Consider the following 18720-nt stretch of genomic DNA (forward strand, 5'->3'; position numbering starts at 1 on the left):
TCGGATTAATGTATTTAACTTCCAAAATCTTATGGCTTTGCCAACTAACTATTTATGGCCAATAAGGGACGTAAACATCTTTAAGTATAGACAATGTTTTTAATTATTTCCCCATTTTCAGGTAAAATGGTTCCACTTAAAATTCTTGTATGTCAGCTTGTTATGGGGAATTACATGATTTATGGAATTAGGAGCCTCCAAATATAGTACTAATAATAATTGAGATTATAATGCTGATTTCGGGTATGTTTAATTTAGTGTATTGTGCTACTTAATCACGAACTAAATTAAATAGCCTTTTCCAGTTATAACTTTCATCTCTTTTCCAATCTGCTAAATTAAATTGTGAATTGTACTGTGATATCTTGAATTGGAAAAATAGCCTTTAAAAGATAATAAGTTTTAATGTATTAGTTAAGTTGACGTTTTGATGCAGCGGTCACCCTTCATTTTCGAAGTAAAAGTATTTATTTTTCTACAAGCTAGCATTATCCCTTTGAATTCAAACAGAAAAATTAATCTAGTTTTATCCCTTTGAATTCAAACCCAACCATATTTAGCTTCTGATGCATTAAACGACGTCCAAAATTTATAAAACTTTCGAATTTGAAGTCTATAAACGTAAAATACTATTATATTTGTTATATAATTATGTTAATTATAAAAACTTGTGTGTGTGTGTGTGTGTGTGGGGGGGGGGGGGGGGGGGGTACTATGTATGTGTGTGGACGGCCAAATATGTAGTACCAGAGGGGAATCAAATATTTGAATTTTATATGTTTGGAAATTTACCATAATCTATTTAGTTTATTAGCTAGGTTCGAAATATAATTTTTTTACTTTTTAGTAAATTTATAAATACATATATGAGATCTGAGCTAAAGTTAATTAGTTTTCGCCTTGTAGTGTGTAGTACCATAAATTCTCAGCTAACTCCCATTCTTCTCTCCTTTTCCGAACCAACTCACCTCGTATAATACTGCATTTATTTTTTCTTCAACATATTATATGTTTCATTGCGATTTTTGGGAAAGAATTTATTTATTCACTTGAAGATTGAGACGAAAAATGAATTAACAATAATAATAATAATAATAATAATATTAATATGTTAATATTATAGTATCCGTTATTTGGTCGGGTCGGGTGAACTAAAATATTCTCATGTAGCTTCTGAGAGCTCGGCCTCAATCAGATTGACAGATTGTCCAAATTGGTTGGTCAAAGGAGTATAATTTTTCGTCTGCATGCAGCTATACGAACATGGGCGAAGCTACACTCTCTTAAGGGTTGTCAATTTGACCACCCTTCGTTAGCAAATTATACTGCGTATATCTATATTTATCTATATTATTATAAAAACATGAATAATTGAATATAATATTGGTTTACAAAAATAACCTTATACTATTAAGCATAATAACTCATAATAAAAGGATATAACTGGAATTCTAGATATTAGTCTTATAATCTTATTAGTTTTAGAACATAATACTACACGTTAGGAATCCTACATGATTACCTTTAGAAATCCTATTAGTATAATTACTTTTGAAATTTCTAAGTCATAAAAAATTGAACAAGTAAATATTTAGTCATGTAATCCTATTCTTTTTAGGATATACTTCTTAAAAATTCCTATTACTAATTTAATTTGAAAACATATTATAATATCCTATTACTAATTTAATTTGAGAATGTATTATATTGTCCAAATTCATCTAGAAAAAGGAGACCTTATATTCTTATAAAAGCATAAATACAATATTAATATACCAAAATATCCCTAAAATATTAAGCCGAAGAACTCATAAGGAAAGGACATAACTGTAATAACCTATTTTTTGGACTACAATAACTTCTATGCTAATTTTTAATGTTTAAAATTTTAAAATTAATAAATTTTGTCAATTAAATTTTTATTAAAAATATATAGGAAGGTTTAATAAAAATAACTTCATAAGAATCCTCCGTATTGGCAATACATTACTACGCTATAATGTCCAATACCAAGAAAAAATAAAAGTAATATTAAATAGATTGCATAAAGAGTTGAAATTGAGAAAAAGATACTCCCACGTTAATATATTTTTATTTTATATTTAAACTATTTTTTCACTCAAATAATATTTTTTTATCAGTTTTTCGTGTAATATTGAAAAATACTCAATTATTAAATAACAACTAAGAAAATATTTAAGAATATAAATGTGTAAGAAAGAGAAAAAAAATAGTTGGTAAGAGTCAATACCACTAATGATTCTACAAACATAACGATCTAAAAGTGAAATATCATATCAAATTTTTACTCTTTGAAAATAAATTTTATGGTGGATAAAATTATAATTAAGATTAAATATTCAAACAAGAGATGAACTAATATTAAAATCTGAATCAACATAAAATAAATTATTTTTTATGTTAAAACCAAATAATTTAATCTTTTAATTAATTATTTAGCAAGAGAGTCCAATTCAGTTATTTTTTAAATTCATCATATGAGTAAAATTCTTATTCAAGTTTAAAAAAATCTAAGGATACATAAATTTATTCCATAAAAAGAGCGTTAGAACACAATGTAAAAAGGATAGTATATTATTAAGAATCAAAATGATATACAAGTGTCTGAGAAAGCACAATCAAAGCTAAATCCTAATCAAGAACAAGTTTTTATGACTATATTATAAAGAGCCGATTCTGGTATAACGGGATTATTCTTTGCAGATACCTCCGGCGGAATAGAAATAATTTTTTTATGTCATGCATTACTTGCAAATATCATATTAAGAGGCATGACACTATAAACAATAATAGCAAATGGTGCACCGATAATAATTTTATTGCGAGGCCACCCACTTCATATTTGATATACCTCTTCAAACAACTTAAATAATCATTACAAATATATCAAAGCAGAGAAACGGTGCTAAATTTATAAGGAAAGCAAAATTGATAATATGGGATGAAGCACTTATGTCTAAGTATCAAATAATCGAAATAATTGCCCGAAGTTCTAGAGATATATTAGATATTAATGAACCGTTTGTTGGAAAATTAATGGTTTGGGAGGTGATTTACGTCAATACTACCTGTAGTTCCAAAATCGACAGAAGCAGAGACTGTAAAAGCTATCTTGCCAAATTTATACTTCTGGCCTCAAATGAAAAAGATTCAACTGACAAAAAATATAAAGTAAAAATAGATTCAGTATTCAGTGTCTTTTTGCTTCGTGCCGGAAACGAATAAGAACATCCAATAAAAGATGATTTGGTTCTTCCTGAACACTTGGTTATCAATCCCAAATTGCAATGGTAGTGCATTTAATAAGAGAAATATTTCCATCATTAGATTAAAATACATTTTGTGCAAATCGCACGATAGAATTAAAAAGATGTCTTAGCTAGCAGAAATGAATATATTGATCAACTAAATAAAAAGGTTGATTGCAAAATTTTATAGTAAAAATAAAATGTTCTTCCGCTTTTAACTCAGCAGAAAATGATATCAATAATTACTACCAAGAAGAATACTTAAATACTTTAATACCAAATGGCCTTCTATCATATATGTTTGTTGTCAAGTTTATTATTTCTTACATATTTTAGTGTCACCGTATGTATAATAGACCAAGTTAAAATTGATCTTCCATTGTATATAGGTTAATTTTGAAGAAAAATAGGTCCATCATGCTACTGAAAAACTTAGATACGCCGAATAACTTATGTATTAACACACATATAGTATATAGAAGTTTTGACAATAACGTCATACATGTAAAAATTATGATACTGATCAATGTGCTTCTAAGTATATTCTTATCCATGAATTCAACTTTCGTCTTCCGAAACTAATGAATAACCTTTTAAATTTGTTGGAAAATATTTTTTAGTATGTTTATGTTTTGCATATATAATAAATAAAGCATAAGGACAACTATCCTAAATATTGGATTATATTTACCGCAATATATTTTCTTGCACGAATAATTGTATGTTGCACTTTCAAGAGGGAAATCAAGATCGACAACAAGCGTTCTGGTTAAGGCAAAGAAACCAAAGCATTAGGAGGAAACATACACAAAAAAAATTATCAAAAAAGTGTTCGTTAAGATACCATCACATTTAAATACTTTTAAACTATAATACATAATTATCTAACTAACATAACAAAATTGATCAATTGTGTAAGTTTTGATGATGTTCTTTTATTTTAAATTTATATATTATGCTAATGTAATAATATTTTTCGGCATTTAGATGATTGTTATGTTATTAAACATAAAATTTCTCTCATTAATTAAGTTTTATTGTTTCTTTATATAAATAAATGTTTAAATCATCATGTGTCATTATTAACGTGCAACGCACGTTCATAGATACTAGTATGTAAAATATTAGGTTTTAAAGGTATATAACATGCATTGAACACTCTTTCTTGGGGATTATTTTTTTTACTTATTTCAAGTTTGAACACCCTTAAAAATATTCCTGGCTTCCCCACTGCGAACAAGTATAAGTAACTTACTAATTGATCGAAGAAAAACTAAAATTCATATAAACAAGGCTTACAGCTAAGCGAAGATGAGACAACGTGGCACCATTCACAAAATAATAATCCCATTTTATTGTTTTAATTTTTGCAACGTCCCATTTTGTTCTTCAGTATGCTATTTATTGTCCCATTCAAAATGTGGAGATATTGTTAAAGCACCTCAACATATCCTTAGCTGATTTTTTTTTTGGTAATTAATTTTTATTACCAGAAAAAATATTTACAAGTATAACAAAACCTTATCACTATCCACCTAGGTTTGGACATGCAGTCCCAAACATAGGAACATCAAAACTAATTAACACCAGTTCTAAGTATAGACTAGCTAAGGATAAAATTTAAATATTGAAATCTTTTAGCTAGACTAGGACTCAAGCTTCCTCAACAATGGACCTCTTGGATTATCGTTTTAACCAGCTCCTCACTTCTCCTTTGCTGCCTGCGAAAAGTTCTCCAATTCCTTTCTTGCCATATATGGTATACAATGCAAGTTAGAAGCATTCTGTATATTGCTGATGGTGGTTGTTTACCTGCTGCATATTTTGTAGCCCATTTTACCTCTTCATTCCACCCAGCCATATCTCTTTTGACTCCAATCCAGTATAATAGTTTCCTCCAAAGTGTTGCTGAGTAGGTGCATCTGAAGAAAGGATGATTGTGGTCCTTTGTACCTCCTTCACACAACGAACATGATGGATTGGTTAATATTCCCCAAGTGATAAGCCTGTCTCGTGTGTATAATCTGCCCACGATTGCTAGATAAAAGATAAAGATCCATTTAGGATTGCTAGTGTTATTGCATAATAGTCTCCTCCATTCAACTTTAGGGAACTCTCCTCTAAGCTTATTATACATGTCTCTGATGGAGTAGCTCCTCGCATTCATCACCTCCTACACTCCTATATTTGCTTCATTTAGATACTTTGCAGTTCCTAATATTTTTCGATTGAGCGAAGAAGATTGTTTCACATTTACATTTCATATCACATGTTGTTTTATATAGTATGTATGCATCCACTGTATCCATAGGCGATCCTTCTTCTTACACAAATTCCATAGTTGCTTAAAGATTGCAGCTCTGTACCACGTGAGGATGTCAGTGATGTTCAAACCACCTACAGACTTTGGCCAGCACAATTGTTTCCAGGTCACTAATGCTTTATTGCTCCCTTCTACTTCACCTGTCCAGAGAAACCTCTTATAAATGCTCTCAATTTTTAAAATAATCTTCTTTGTTAAAGGAAAGATTTGTGACCAAAAGGATTGGATGGCAATCGGAATACTTTTGATCAATTGTAACCTTCCTGCATAAGATAAAAACTTTGCTGTCCAATGCTTAACTCTGGTGAGCATCATATCCAGTAGGGCCTGACACTGAGTTATAGATAATCTTTTGGTACTTAATGGAACCCCCAAGTATCTGAATGGTAGTGTGCCTGTGGAGAAGCCTAGGCATTGATTAATCTGTTGTTGAACATCCACTGTTACCCCTCCAAAATAGATACAACTTTTGTCTTATTTGTAATCAGTCCTGAGTAGCTAGAATAGTGCTAAAACACTCATAGAGCAGTTGAATGGACACCACATCACTTCTGCAAAATAATAACAAATCATCTGCAAAGCTGAGTCGCACTATGTTCAGCTTCTCACATCGGGGATGATAGTTAAAGTCAGGCATGTCCTTCAAAGTCATTAAGATTCTGGTCAAGTATTCCATGGCCAGGACAAAAAGATATGGCGACATTGGATCCCCTTGTCTGACTCCTCTTCTGGCATCGAAGGGAGCTGTTGGCTTGCCATTTATAGCAATAAAACAGGACACTGTAGTGACACATGTCATGATCCATGATAGGAATTTCTCTGGGATATTCAGTTTTGTGAGAACCTGCTCAAGAAACCCCCACTCTAAAGAATTGTACGCTTTCTGCATATTAATCTTGACCATACACTTGGTTGAAATTCCTTTCCTTCCATATCCTTTTACAAGTTCATGCCCCAGTAGGATATTATCATTCAATACTCTTCCTGGTACAAATGCTGCTTGACTCATATCTATTAAGGAGTCCATCACTGGTTGCAACCGGCTTGTGATCATCTTTGAGATAATTTTGTATATAATAGTGCAACATGAAATTGGTCGATACTGTTTGATGGAAGATGGATTCTTCACTTTGGGAATTAGTGTGATTGAGGTACTATTTATTGGCTTGTACATGGAACCCTCATTAAAGAATTTCAATACAGCCTTGGTAACATCCTCTCCAATTAAGTTCCATACCTTTTTGTAGAAGTATGCATTAAATCCATCCCCTCCTAGAGCCTTACAATCTCCTATTCACTTTAATGCTTGCACCACATCAGCTTTAGTGAAAGGGGAGATGAGTTGTAATTGTTGAAATCTTGTAAATCGTGGACCTTTCCTTATTATACTAGGATTAATAGCAGGCATACTATTAGCTGATTTTCCTAGTAATCTTCTGTAGAAACTCACTACTTCCTGCTCATATATCCTTAGCCGATTGATTGTTACGTGTCCTAAAACTATTCATTCAGACTCAGAAAGAATCGTCCTAGAATATATGATTTTTTAAAACCATTTTTTAAATACTTTTAGTTGTAATTTACTGTACTGTTTTACATTTAATAAATATGTATGAACTTTATTTTAAATATTGATATTTAATTCTCATTGTAAATTAAAAGAATAATGTAAATTTACTGAGTTCGAAAACTCAATCAGCGAGTGGTCCTGTCATGGAACTAAGGAGTTCATGCACTTTTATGGAGAAAAGCGAACAACCAGTAAACTATACATGCGAACCAGCTTTTTCTAGCCTTTGACTTTCTAACAAATTAACGCTTTGGCTTTTCAATGATTGGCGCAATGGATTCCAGTGGAAAAGCACATTAGTAGAAAAATTTCCATAAATATAAGAGCCCGTTTGGACATAAGAAATTTTTTCCTCCTTCTAATTTTTTTTTAAAATCAGCATTTGTCCATAAAATTTTCAATTTTCACTTGAAAATGCATTTTAAAAATTTTTAAAAATTTGAAAAACTCCAAAAAGTTATTTTTCAAAATTTTCTTTCAAATCAATCATAAAATTTCAAAAACAACCCAAAATTATATTCATGTCCAAACACAACTCTAAATTTCAAATACCATTTTCACATGAAAAAAGTTTTTTCCCTATTTTGGAATTTTACAATTCTTATGTCCAAACGCCCACTAAGTTGATGAGAGAATTTATACTATACTGAGTGGAGCTAGAAATTTTAGTAAGGAGTATCAGAATATATATATATATAAAAAAAAAAAGAAACACATGAAAAAAATAAAGGAAGTCAACACACAATGTATATATATATAATTGACCTAGTTAAACCGTATAATTTTTCAGTGAAGAAGTGTCAATTAGCCTAAGGTAGACGATGTGTACATGGTTCATGCATTGAAACCTCTAGAAACAATTTTCATGCAACTACAAGGAACAATGTTGGGATTTATTAATTAAAACAAAAGAGGGGTGAATGGAAAATGGTGGGAAAAGAAATAGAGAGAAATAAAATTTTGAATTAGTCCCTTTTACAAAGGAACGTGGTCCCTCATTGGATAGGAAGAGGAAAATTCTTGTGCTTATATATGGAAGCACTTCTTTTAGCTCTTAAAGAGTTGAGAAGACAGCAAGCCTCGCATCGTCGTCGTTCGACTTCGACTTTGATTGATAATTTTTTGGATCAAATTTATTTTCCTTTTCCGTCAATAATATTTTCTTTTCTAGTATTTTTGCGTGAAAAAATATTAATTTGGAATTTTGCGGCATTATTTTCCAACGCTCAAATTAGCGACCAAATATTCCGTTTTAACAGAAATTCAAATTTTCTGCTAAATAGACACCTTATCAAATGAACTGGCACCTTTGCACCTATTGGGACTCAACTTTTTTTAGCTATAAATAGAAAGGCTCAACCTCATTTTTCACCACCGAATCTGAAAATCTCTCCCCTCTCTCTTCTGCATTCTACATTGATTTTCAAAGCAAAACACAAGTATTTTGTGTGATTTACTCTGCCATTTGAGTTCGTCAAAGTTCTATTATTTGAAGTGCCGCTATCACAGAATAATTATTTCGCTCTATCATGGAAGAATTAATCCAAAATCTTAGGCAACTGTGAGGGAATTAAATTGCTTAAGGACACATAAGAAATTTGTGAGCTTGGAATTTTCTGTTTTTATTTTCTTAAACTAACGTCTTCTGATTTTCTGATTTTGAATATACAATACTAACAAACAGCAGTACATCTGCATACTAGAGTATGAACTATAGTAGGCAATTTTCCTGGTAAGCTGAATTTATCGTATAATGATAACCAAAGGAATTCCCAGTTTTGTTTTTAGAGTTAATATGTATATCTTTTTATTTTATTTTCATCTCCAAAGAAGTTGAGAAACATAAAATTGCAATTGATGATTATCATATTCGTAATATTACGTATTCTTTAGGATTTAAGACTGCTCACTTGGTGGGCTATTCGAACCTTCATCTAGGCATGTTCATGGATCGGATCTGATCGGATTTGACACTATTTAGATTGTAATTTTGAATTTCGAATTTTGTAAATTGCAATTCGAATCCGAGCCAAACTAAATTCGGATCAGATTGCATTTTGAAGTTTGGATCGAATAAATATTTCAGATTTTGGTTCGGATTGTACGCCTTATTAAGATGCTAAATAAATAATTTTAAGTTGCTATCTCCTACTATTTTATGTAGCAAAACTCATTGATTTTCATATCTTTTACTTAATATTGAAAACAAAGAAAAGGTATTTGTAGACATCAAAATTTTAGCAGATCAAGGTAAATCCTAAATTCAAGACGACTCTTAAAATATTAGGAGTCTATTAGGGTTACTTGGTGGCTACTCCATTCAAACCCTAATTCATGCCTATAAATAGGCTACATATGTCCTTCGAAGAGGATTTCAACAATTCCATAAACTCTCGGAATATGCACAAAGAGATCAAATATACGATCTCTAAAATTCCCTAAAACTCTTGGAATATTCACTAAGAGATCAAAGACGTTCCAAATATATCTTGTTCAAAGTTCTAGCAACATTCAAGATCCAAATGAATTGTTGCTACATGCTTCTTGATCATCATACATCAAGAAGATGCATATCATCCTCGAATAATGGCTAATAAATCGAAGGAAAGAATCAAGGGATAAACAGAGTTGTAACCCGCAATGTTTATCAATAAAATTCTTTTTTTTTTCTTTATAGTTGTTTGTAATTGTAGTTTTATTTTCCTTCGAAAATTCGTTCCAAACAAATTGATACGCCCAGTGGGACCAGTTCTGCCCTTCATCTCTTCTTCATCGAAAACTACAAGTTTCAAGATTATATGTTGTGATGGTCGAGTACTTCAAGTCTCGTCTTCAAGTTTCAGCAAGCCAACATATCGACAATCCTTGAAGTAGGAAAAATTTGTAGACACTGAAATTTTAGTAGATCAAGATAAATCCTAAATTCAAGAAGACTATTGAAATATTAGGAGTCTATTAGGGTTACTTGGTGGCTACTCCACTCAAACCCTAATTTATGCCTATAAATAGGCTACATATGTCCTTCAAATAGGATCTCAACAATTCCATAAACTCTCAAAATATGCACAAAGAGATCAAATATACGATCTCTAAAATTCCATAAAACTCTTGGAATATTCATTAAGAGATCAAAGACATGTCAAATATGTCTTGTTCAAAGTTCAATCAACATTCAAGATCCAAATGGATTGTTGTTACATGCTTTTTGATCATCATACATCAAGAAGATGCATATCTTCCTCGAATAATGGATAATAAATCGGAGGAAAGAATCAAGAGATAAACAGAGTTGTAACCCGTAATGTTTATCAATAAATTTCTTTTTTTCTTTATAGTTGTTTGTAATTGGTGTTTTATTTTCCTTCAAAAATTCGTTGCAAACAAATTTGGTACAAGATCAAATTACTTGTTCGTGATCAAATCCAAATTCAAGCTCAAGAAGGAGATTCAAGACCAAGCTTTACAAGCCCTTGAATCAAAATCAAAATCAAGCTCACTCAGAGAGTTTATATTCTTGAAGAATCGGAGGAATACCATAGAGATTGTAACACTTTCATTTTGTTGAAATCAAATACTACATTTGTTAAACAATTTTCCAGTCTTGATTATTTATTTTTCTCGACGCGAAAATTTGTTGTTACAAATTTTTGGGACGCCTAGTGGGACTAGTTCTGCCAGAATTTGTAGACAATAAATTTGCGTCGAGAAAATAAATTCAAGACCGAAAAATATCGCAACAATCGTAGTATTTGATTTCAAATAATTTGAGTGTACAATCTCTATGCATCCTTTGATTCTTCTTTCCAATAGTAAATAAATTCAAAGGCCCTTGAGTTTGATCTTGAATATATAGTTGTTGCCACGAACGATGATCTTGAATTCATCTAGCACGAACTTTGATTTGAACTCGTACTCCTTGGATCTTGATTTGTTCTTCGTTCTTGATCTTGAGCTTGATTGCTTGAACTTGAACTTGATTTGTACTTCGTTCATGAGCTTGAACTTGATTTGTTCTTCGTTCTTGAGCTTGAACTTAAACTTGATTGCATGAAGCTTGAAACTTATGGAGAAATTTGCAGCGTTTGATCCATGAGCTCTTTCTTGCTTCTTGTTATAACTTCTTGTGTCTTCTAGCTTTATGAATACCTCTATTTATAGTTGCAGAGAGTGGTGTGGCTCTGCGATTTGATTGTTCCATTTGAACTGACCAATACCATCTAGACACTTGGCACAACTCTATTGGTTGTTGATTTGACTTGGATTGCCACCCTTCTTGACATGTGTCACGATTTTATTGGCTCATTTATTTGGTTTGGATTGTCACATAATTTGATACGTGAAATGATTTTGTTGACTCGTTTATTTGTCTTGGATCGCCACATCACTTGACACGTGGCATGAGCCGGCTTTAAGATGGGCTGATAGCCATTTGGATCTTGGGCTAATGAAGTAGACTTATCATTTAATTTGTAGTCCAATTAGATGGACTAGCCCAACACATCTATATTGAATTTAAATAATTAACCCAATTTACTAGTCACAATATTTGTTTGGACTAGTATCTTGAGTTTAATATGGTCCAAATTATTTTATGAATTTAAACCCGATAAAATTTAAATGTTTACAACATTATTAGTGAGAGAGATAACAAAGAAACCTTTTTGTGAAAGGGCACCCATCTCTTTTTTATGTAAAATATAAATTTCGGATTTCGGATCGGTTCGGATGTAAATTGAGCCAAACGTTATCCGATCCGATATCCAAAATAATTAAATTAAATATTCAAAATCCAATCCAAAGACCTAAAATTTGATTCAAACCAACCCGAATAACATGAATTGGTTCGGATTTTTGGGTTGACCCAAATAATTCACAACCCTACTTCATCGTCTAGGTGAGCAAGCATTCAAATCCTCTCCCCTCCCCAATTTCCTAGTCCTCTTCCTCCCCCCATGTATAATAAAAATTAAGAAAACTAAAGAGAGAGAAAAAAGTATTGTATGATAGACATTACCATGGGAGGATGCAAATATAGAAGGTATATGAAGTTGATCAACATCTCATACATTGCATTCTGACTCAAACTATATATGTATAATTGAAATTCTTAAACATGTGTACTTCTACTAAGTTCAAACTCATTAGTACAAAAAAACTTATAATTGTAATGGTGCTCGATTCAACTAAGTTAAAATCCCATGCCCACAAATATAACGGAATCAGGCTATAAATTTAAAGAAAAGTGAAAATATGAACTCTTCTAAAAGAAACCTGAGTATGTGGCGTAACTTAACACAAAATGTAAGGATAAATAGAAATGTAAATATAGATTGTAGAGAATGCGAAATAGATAAGGTTGTCAGGGACAACGAATCTTAGGATTCAATAAATAGAATCAATCTAAGAAATCTGAAAGAACGATTCTTTACTATAGAAGAATATAACACTTTTATTACAATGTAAGCCTGAGAAAAAATTTGTTTTACAGAAATGGTAACCAAGCCCTTTTATAGTGGAGGGATTTGGCTCTAAGCATAATAAAATAAACATTCAGTAGGAGACCCATGATAAGTCAGTTTTTTCATAATTTCTGCTAAGATTCTCTCTAGTGGGATTGCAACGGCTTTTGTCTGCGAGCTCGATCTTGCTTAGAACCCTCGATTTTGGTTTGAGCTTGATTTCGACTCAAGCCCATGATCTTGGTTCGAGCCCGATCCTAGCTCGAGCCCTTGAATTGATTCGAGGTCAATGTTGGTTGGTCTCTGAATTATCAGCATGATAGATCTATTCTGCATCATGGTTCGATTTTGATTCGAGCTTGATAATGATATCGAACTCGACATGGATCGGCCTCCCCGGGTTCGAGGTTAGTTTGTTCCACCTTCGGGATCTTACTTCGATAGATCATCATTCGAACTCGATCGGACATGCTAAGGCCGAAATCTATTTCGACCGTATACATATTGTCCCCTCGTTTCTCAGAAAGAATGTGGCGAGAAACGATATGATTTTTTAACGGCTCGATCGTATTATAACATGACGTTTCCCTCGGGTTTGACCATGACGCATCTTGTAGCTGTCCCGTCGGTTTAGTCTTTCAAGGCCTATAATACATGTCAGGCGGTGGTCGGCCACCGCTGATACTGAACTGCCATCACTTGAACCTATAAATAACCCTTTCTTTTATCTTTTGCCACTTTTACATCTTCTATCTTCCAAATTTTCCAAGTTCTTCTTCGTACTCTCCAACTTACCAGTAAATCTGTGATTTCTTTCTGCAAAAGCCCCCCTTCAATTCTACCCAATCTTTGTCACTTTCTTCTATTCCTCACCTTTGAATTTGAAAATGGCGAAAACATCACAAACCATTCCTCAGAAAGAGAAGGCTTCATCTTCACAGTGTGCCGCCGATGAGACACTGGCAGAACCACGGCCTGAGGAGTGTATTCCCGGGGCGTGTGTTCTTACTTCAGATTTTAAGGTTGATAAAGGTTCATCGGTCCCTGGTCGATGTGAGCCGGTATTGAGGTACACGTGTTCAATTACCGAGAAACACCTCAAACAGCTAAAGAAGGATTGCAATTGGGGTGAAAAAGAAATAATAATTCATACCCCTGATGAAGATATCACTTCTTACGTGAAAGGGTTTTTGAATGTGTATACTTACCCTTTTACTTTAGGTCCCCTCGATTCCGTTATTATTGACTCCTGTCGACAATACCAGGTAACCCTAGGCCATGTCCATCTTTATTTGTGGTGGATCGTTATCCTGAACCGATATTTTATGAGCAAAATTGAACGGATGCTGTTCACCCTCGACCATCTTATCCAATTGTACCGTCCTCGACTTTTTCGAGGAGGGTTAATAAAACTTCAGCGTCGAGCTATCAAGGCTCTGTTCTCGAATATTGACGAGGACAGGGACCGGGGTTGGATGGGAAGGTTTGTTCGAGTAAGGACTTCGGACATGATTCTGACTGAAAAGATGCCCTTTCCCGATGAGTGGAATATGAAACGTAAGTGTGATCTTGCTGTTACTTCTACTTTGTTCTTTCATTTATTCTCTCATCGACACTCCTCTTTTTGTGATGTAGCAGTTCCCTGGATGCCCGGAGCAGTTCCTGATCTCAAGAACTGGGTATGAGCCCTTGTTTTGACCTCCACATACGCCGAGCGCTCATGGCGTGATTTGTCAAAGGGTCAGTGGGAGGCCAAAAATCACGGTAAGCTCATTTCTCGTACTCTTTGGTGATCCGAACGAGGTAGTTTTCAAAATATTTTATTAAGGTTTTCCATATGCAGGTTTGGGTAATGACGCGGTTTTGAGGCCCTTGCCCAATGAGGAGGAAATTTTGGCCTCTGTCCCAAAGCCGGTGAAGGAAAATAAAAGGAAAAGAGCCTCCGTTTCCGAAGATCCAAAATCGAAGAAGAGGATGGCTCGTAAGCCGAACAAGAATGTCATTACTTTGATCGTGGAATCCGTTCTGCATCTAAGGGATGGAGATGAAGATGAAGAAGAAGAAGAAGAAGAAGAAGAAGAAGAAGAAGAAGAAGAAGAAGAAGAAAATGATGAGTCCGCGCTAGCGGTCCGAATGAAGAGGACCACCGATGCCTCATCGGCGGCTGGATCGATGATGCTCCATGAGGCTCCGCCTCGAACTGAGGATATACCGGATAAAGATTTGGGTAGAGTCCTCGAACTATCGGATATCGAAGACGTATCTCATCGGAGCCAACCGGCAGGGGATATGACTGAAGAGGCCTTCGAACCCCTTCGAACCGAGGAGAATGCTCCAGGCGATTCATTTGGGGCAGCAGCAATTGAGGATTCACCTACCTTTCCCGCTTTTTCCGCAGGGGTGATTCGGGAAGCTCAAGATCTGGGAGCCCTCGATCTAGACAGGCCCCGCGATGAAGAAGATCCCTTTCGTGACCTGTTTACCGGCATTGAGGACGTTGCCGATGCTGGTGATGAAGCGGATCTTTTTCACGGAATGCGGCAGGTTTTGAATCAGGTGAGCTTTTAAAATTATTTTGTCGGTACTATCTTTATGTTCATTTTTCGTTAATTTTGCTTCTTATTTCTTTGTAGGCAGTGGCAGTTCATCGAGAACAATGTTCTCGATCCCAAAATAAGTTGCATCGATACGAGGTCGACCTACAATAGGCTACTGACGAGAGGAACTCCCTTAGACTTTCCTTAGGGCAGAGAGAAGAGGAAGTAAAAGACCTTAGAGCTGAGCTGGCCAAGGCTTATCGAGATCAGACCGATTTGTTTGAGCAGGTAATGATGCTTTTGAAAGCCTATGGGATTGATACCGGGACGATAGCTAGCATTCCGGTCTCACAGCTGCAGCAAAAAATCGAGATGATCGGGAAGCTTCGTGAGGAGGTCGACGTGATAAGAACAGAGTCTTTGCGGTGGAAAGAAGGTATGGACCGCTTTGCTGCAGAAAAAGAGACTGCTCGAGCCCAGTTATCATCGTCAGAAACCCAACTTCAGAAAATGAAGGAAAAAGGCCTGGTTCAAGCAAGAAGAATTGAGGAAATTGAGGCTCGGTTGGCCTCTGTACTTGCCAAGACTGAATCTGATGCCGAAAAGGCAAAGGCCGATACGGATACGCTCGTGGCCGTCTATCGGGCCGATGCTGAAGCTGCCCAAGTCCAGGCAAGAGAGGCAGCCAAGTCCACCGATATTCGAGCACATTAGGTCACCGAACTTGCTAAGTGCTGATCCCGAAGGAAAACTCTCGAGGATATCCATGCTCGTGGTTTTGATCTCGCTGAAGAGATAAAAAGGGCCAAAGAACTCGAAGCCGATGCTGAAGCTCTGGTTTTTGATGGCGATGATGATGATGATGGGAGCAAGGGTGAACCCGAAAACGGGGGGGATCTTGATAAAGAAGAGACCGCTCCTGACCGAGAAGTTTAGTTCTTAGTTTTTACGTTGTAATAACTCATGCAGATAAATTTATATATAGATATATCTCCTTTTTTGCCGACTTGCTTCTGTTTTTGTTTCCTGTCTTGTGAGGACTTTATTCACGCCTTATGAATGTTTTCATAATGATTTAAATAACTTAATCAAATTTGGACTTCATAGCCTCTGTAACCGAGCGAGCGCTTACTCAAACTTGGAGCGATGTAACCCTTAGTCTTATTAGTTGTCAATGATTCGATCTTGAAGAAATATACCCCGTAGGTATAATGGTCGAGTGAGTGCTTGCTCAAACTCGAAATAAAAGTAGCCTGTAGGCTTAGTAGTCGAGTGAATGATTCGAACTCGAAGTAATGTAGCATGTAAGCGTAATGGTCGAGTGAGTGTTTCCTCGTACTCGAAATAAAAGTAGCATATAGGCTTAGTTGAGTGAATGATTCGAACTCAAAGTAATGTACCCCGTAGGCGTAATGGTCGAGTGAGTGTTTGCTCGAACTCGAAATAAAAGTAGCCCATAGGCTTAGTCGAGTGAATGATTCGAACTCGAAGTAAAGTAGCCCGTAGGCGTAATGGTCGAGTGAGTGTTTACTTGAACTCGAAATAAAAGTAGCCCGTAGGCTTAGTCGAGTGAATAATTCGAACTCGAAGTAATGTAGCCCGTAGGCATAATGGTCGAGTGAGTGTTTGCTCGAACTCGAAATAAATGTAGCCCGTAGGCTTAGTCGAGTGAATGATTTGAACTCGAAGTAATGTAGCCCGTAGGCGTAATGGTCGAGTGAGTGTTTGCTCGAACTCGAAATAAAAGTAGCACGTAGTCTTAGTCGAGTGAATGATTCGAACTCGAAGTAATGTAGCCCGTAGGCGTAATGGTCGAGTGAGTGTTTGCTCGAACTCAAAATAAAAGTAGCCCGTATTCTTAGTCGAGTGAATGATTCGAACTCGAAGTAATGTAGCCCGTAGGCATAATGGTCGAGTGAGTGTTTGCTCGAACTCGAAATAAAAGTAGCACGTAGGCTTAGTCGAGTGAATGATTCGAACTCGAAGTAGTGTAGCCCGTAGGCGTAATGGTCGAGTGAGTGTTTGCTCGAACTCGAAATAAAAGTAACCCGTAGGCTTAGTCGAGTGAATGATTCGAACTCGAAGTAATATAGCCCATAGGCGTAATGGTCGAGTGAGTGTTTTCTCGAACTCGAAATAAAAGTAGCCCGTAGGCTCAGTGGTCGAATTTATCTTAATTCTGATTTCATAATAAATCTCAAAATAAAGGAATTTTCCTTGGATATAAGATGCCGATAAAGAAGAGAACTTTCTTCGCACGTTATTACACGCCTGGGTTTGGGCCAATCTATATGAGCATGGTTCGCTTTGACCATTTGGCTCTTATAATTTTTCCTATTGGAACCCTGTTGGTGTGAAATAACTCTCTTGCGAGGCCTCGGATATTGTTGTAAATGCTGCACGATCATTGGTTTCCTCATTAAAAACCTTGCCGAAAAACCCATTTGGGATAAAACCGGTCTAAGGGAAAAAGAGTGCAACGCGTGCTTTCAAGTGAGAGATCCATTTTAGCCCTTGTTCGGACTTCTGCAGGGGTCAGTTTTGAAATATAAATGAATATGGAAAGGTCGCCTTAGCAGTAGTACCGTTTTAGATGTGATACATTCCAGCTTCTTGATAGCTGTTTGCCGTTTATAATGCCGAGCCTGTACGATCCCTTTCCGATGTTCTCGAGCACTTGATATGGTCCTTCCCAGTTCGGTCCTAGTTTTCCTTCATTCGGATTTCGGGTATTGATGGTAATTTTTCTTAACACTAAGTCCCCAGGATTGAAATGGCAGAGCTTGGTTCTTCGATTATAATATCTTTCGATTCGCTGCTTTTGGGCGGCCAATTGGACGAGACCAGCTTCTCGTCTTTCGTCCAATAGTTCGAGGCTGGTATTCATAGCCTCATTATTTGATTCTTCCATTGCGAATCAAAATCTGGCACTGGGTTCACCAACTTCGACCGGTATCAATGCTTCGGACCCATATACTACGGAGAATGGGGTCGCCCCCGTACTGGATTTTGACGTCGTCTTATATGCCCAAAGGACTTCGGGCAGGATTTCTCTCCATTTCCCTTTAGCGTCATTCAAACTCTTCTTTAAGTTTTGAATGACAATTTTGTTCGTTGATTCGGCCTGTCCATTCGCACTGGGGTGGTATGGCGTCGATAATATCCTTCTTATCTTGTGGTCTTCAAGGAATCTTGTTACTTTGCTGCCAACGAATTGTTTTCCATTATCACACACTATTTCGGCGGGTATCCCGAATCGGCATATGATATGATCCCAAATAAAGTGTATAACTTCTTTCTCTCTTATTTTCTCAAACTCCTGCGCTTTAACCCATTTAGAAAAAATAGTCAGTCATAAATAAAATGAATTTGGCTTTACCTGGGGTCGATGGCAGAGGGCCGACGATATCCATTCCCCACTTCATGAACGACCATGGGGATAGGACTAAGTGGAGTTGCTCTCCGGGTTGGTGGATCATCGGTGCAAACCTTTGACATTTGTCACATTTACGAACAAATTCCTTCGCATCTTTGCCCATATAGATCCAATAATACCCTGCTC

At 35.5% G+C, this 18720-nt stretch overlaps 1 protein-coding gene across 1 annotated transcript; it reads left to right on the forward strand.

Annotated features, from left to right (window-relative positions):
• Window positions 1-14595: 14595 nt before the first annotated feature.
• On the forward strand, window positions 14596-16094 carry LOC138894757 (uncharacterized). The gene is made up of 3 exons (XM_070179484.1): window positions 14596-15177; window positions 15259-15314; window positions 15905-16094. Exons 1-3 carry the CDS (start codon window positions 14596-14598, stop codon window positions 16092-16094), a joined length of 828 nt encoding a protein of 275 aa, XP_070035585.1.
• Window positions 16095-18720: the final 2626 nt, after the last annotated feature.

Source organism: Nicotiana tomentosiformis, chromosome 6 (assembly GCF_000390325.3).
Source record: "Nicotiana tomentosiformis chromosome 6, ASM39032v3, whole genome shotgun sequence".
In the NCBI taxonomy this organism is placed as follows: Eukaryota; Viridiplantae; Streptophyta; class Magnoliopsida; order Solanales; family Solanaceae; genus Nicotiana; species Nicotiana tomentosiformis.

Coding starts and splice junctions, on each gene's coding strand:
- LOC138894757 (XM_070179484.1), top strand. CDS start 14,596: ATGGCTCGTAAGCCGAACAAGAATGTCATTACTTTGATCGTGGAATCC. Junction 15,178..15,258: donor TGCGGCAGGTTTTGAATCAG/GTGAGCTTTTAA, acceptor CTTTGTAGGCAG/TGGCAGTTCATCGAGAACAA. Junction 15,315..15,904: donor ATAAGTTGCATCGATACGAG/GTCGACCTACAA, acceptor CTGATCCCGAAG/GAAAACTCTCGAGGATATCC.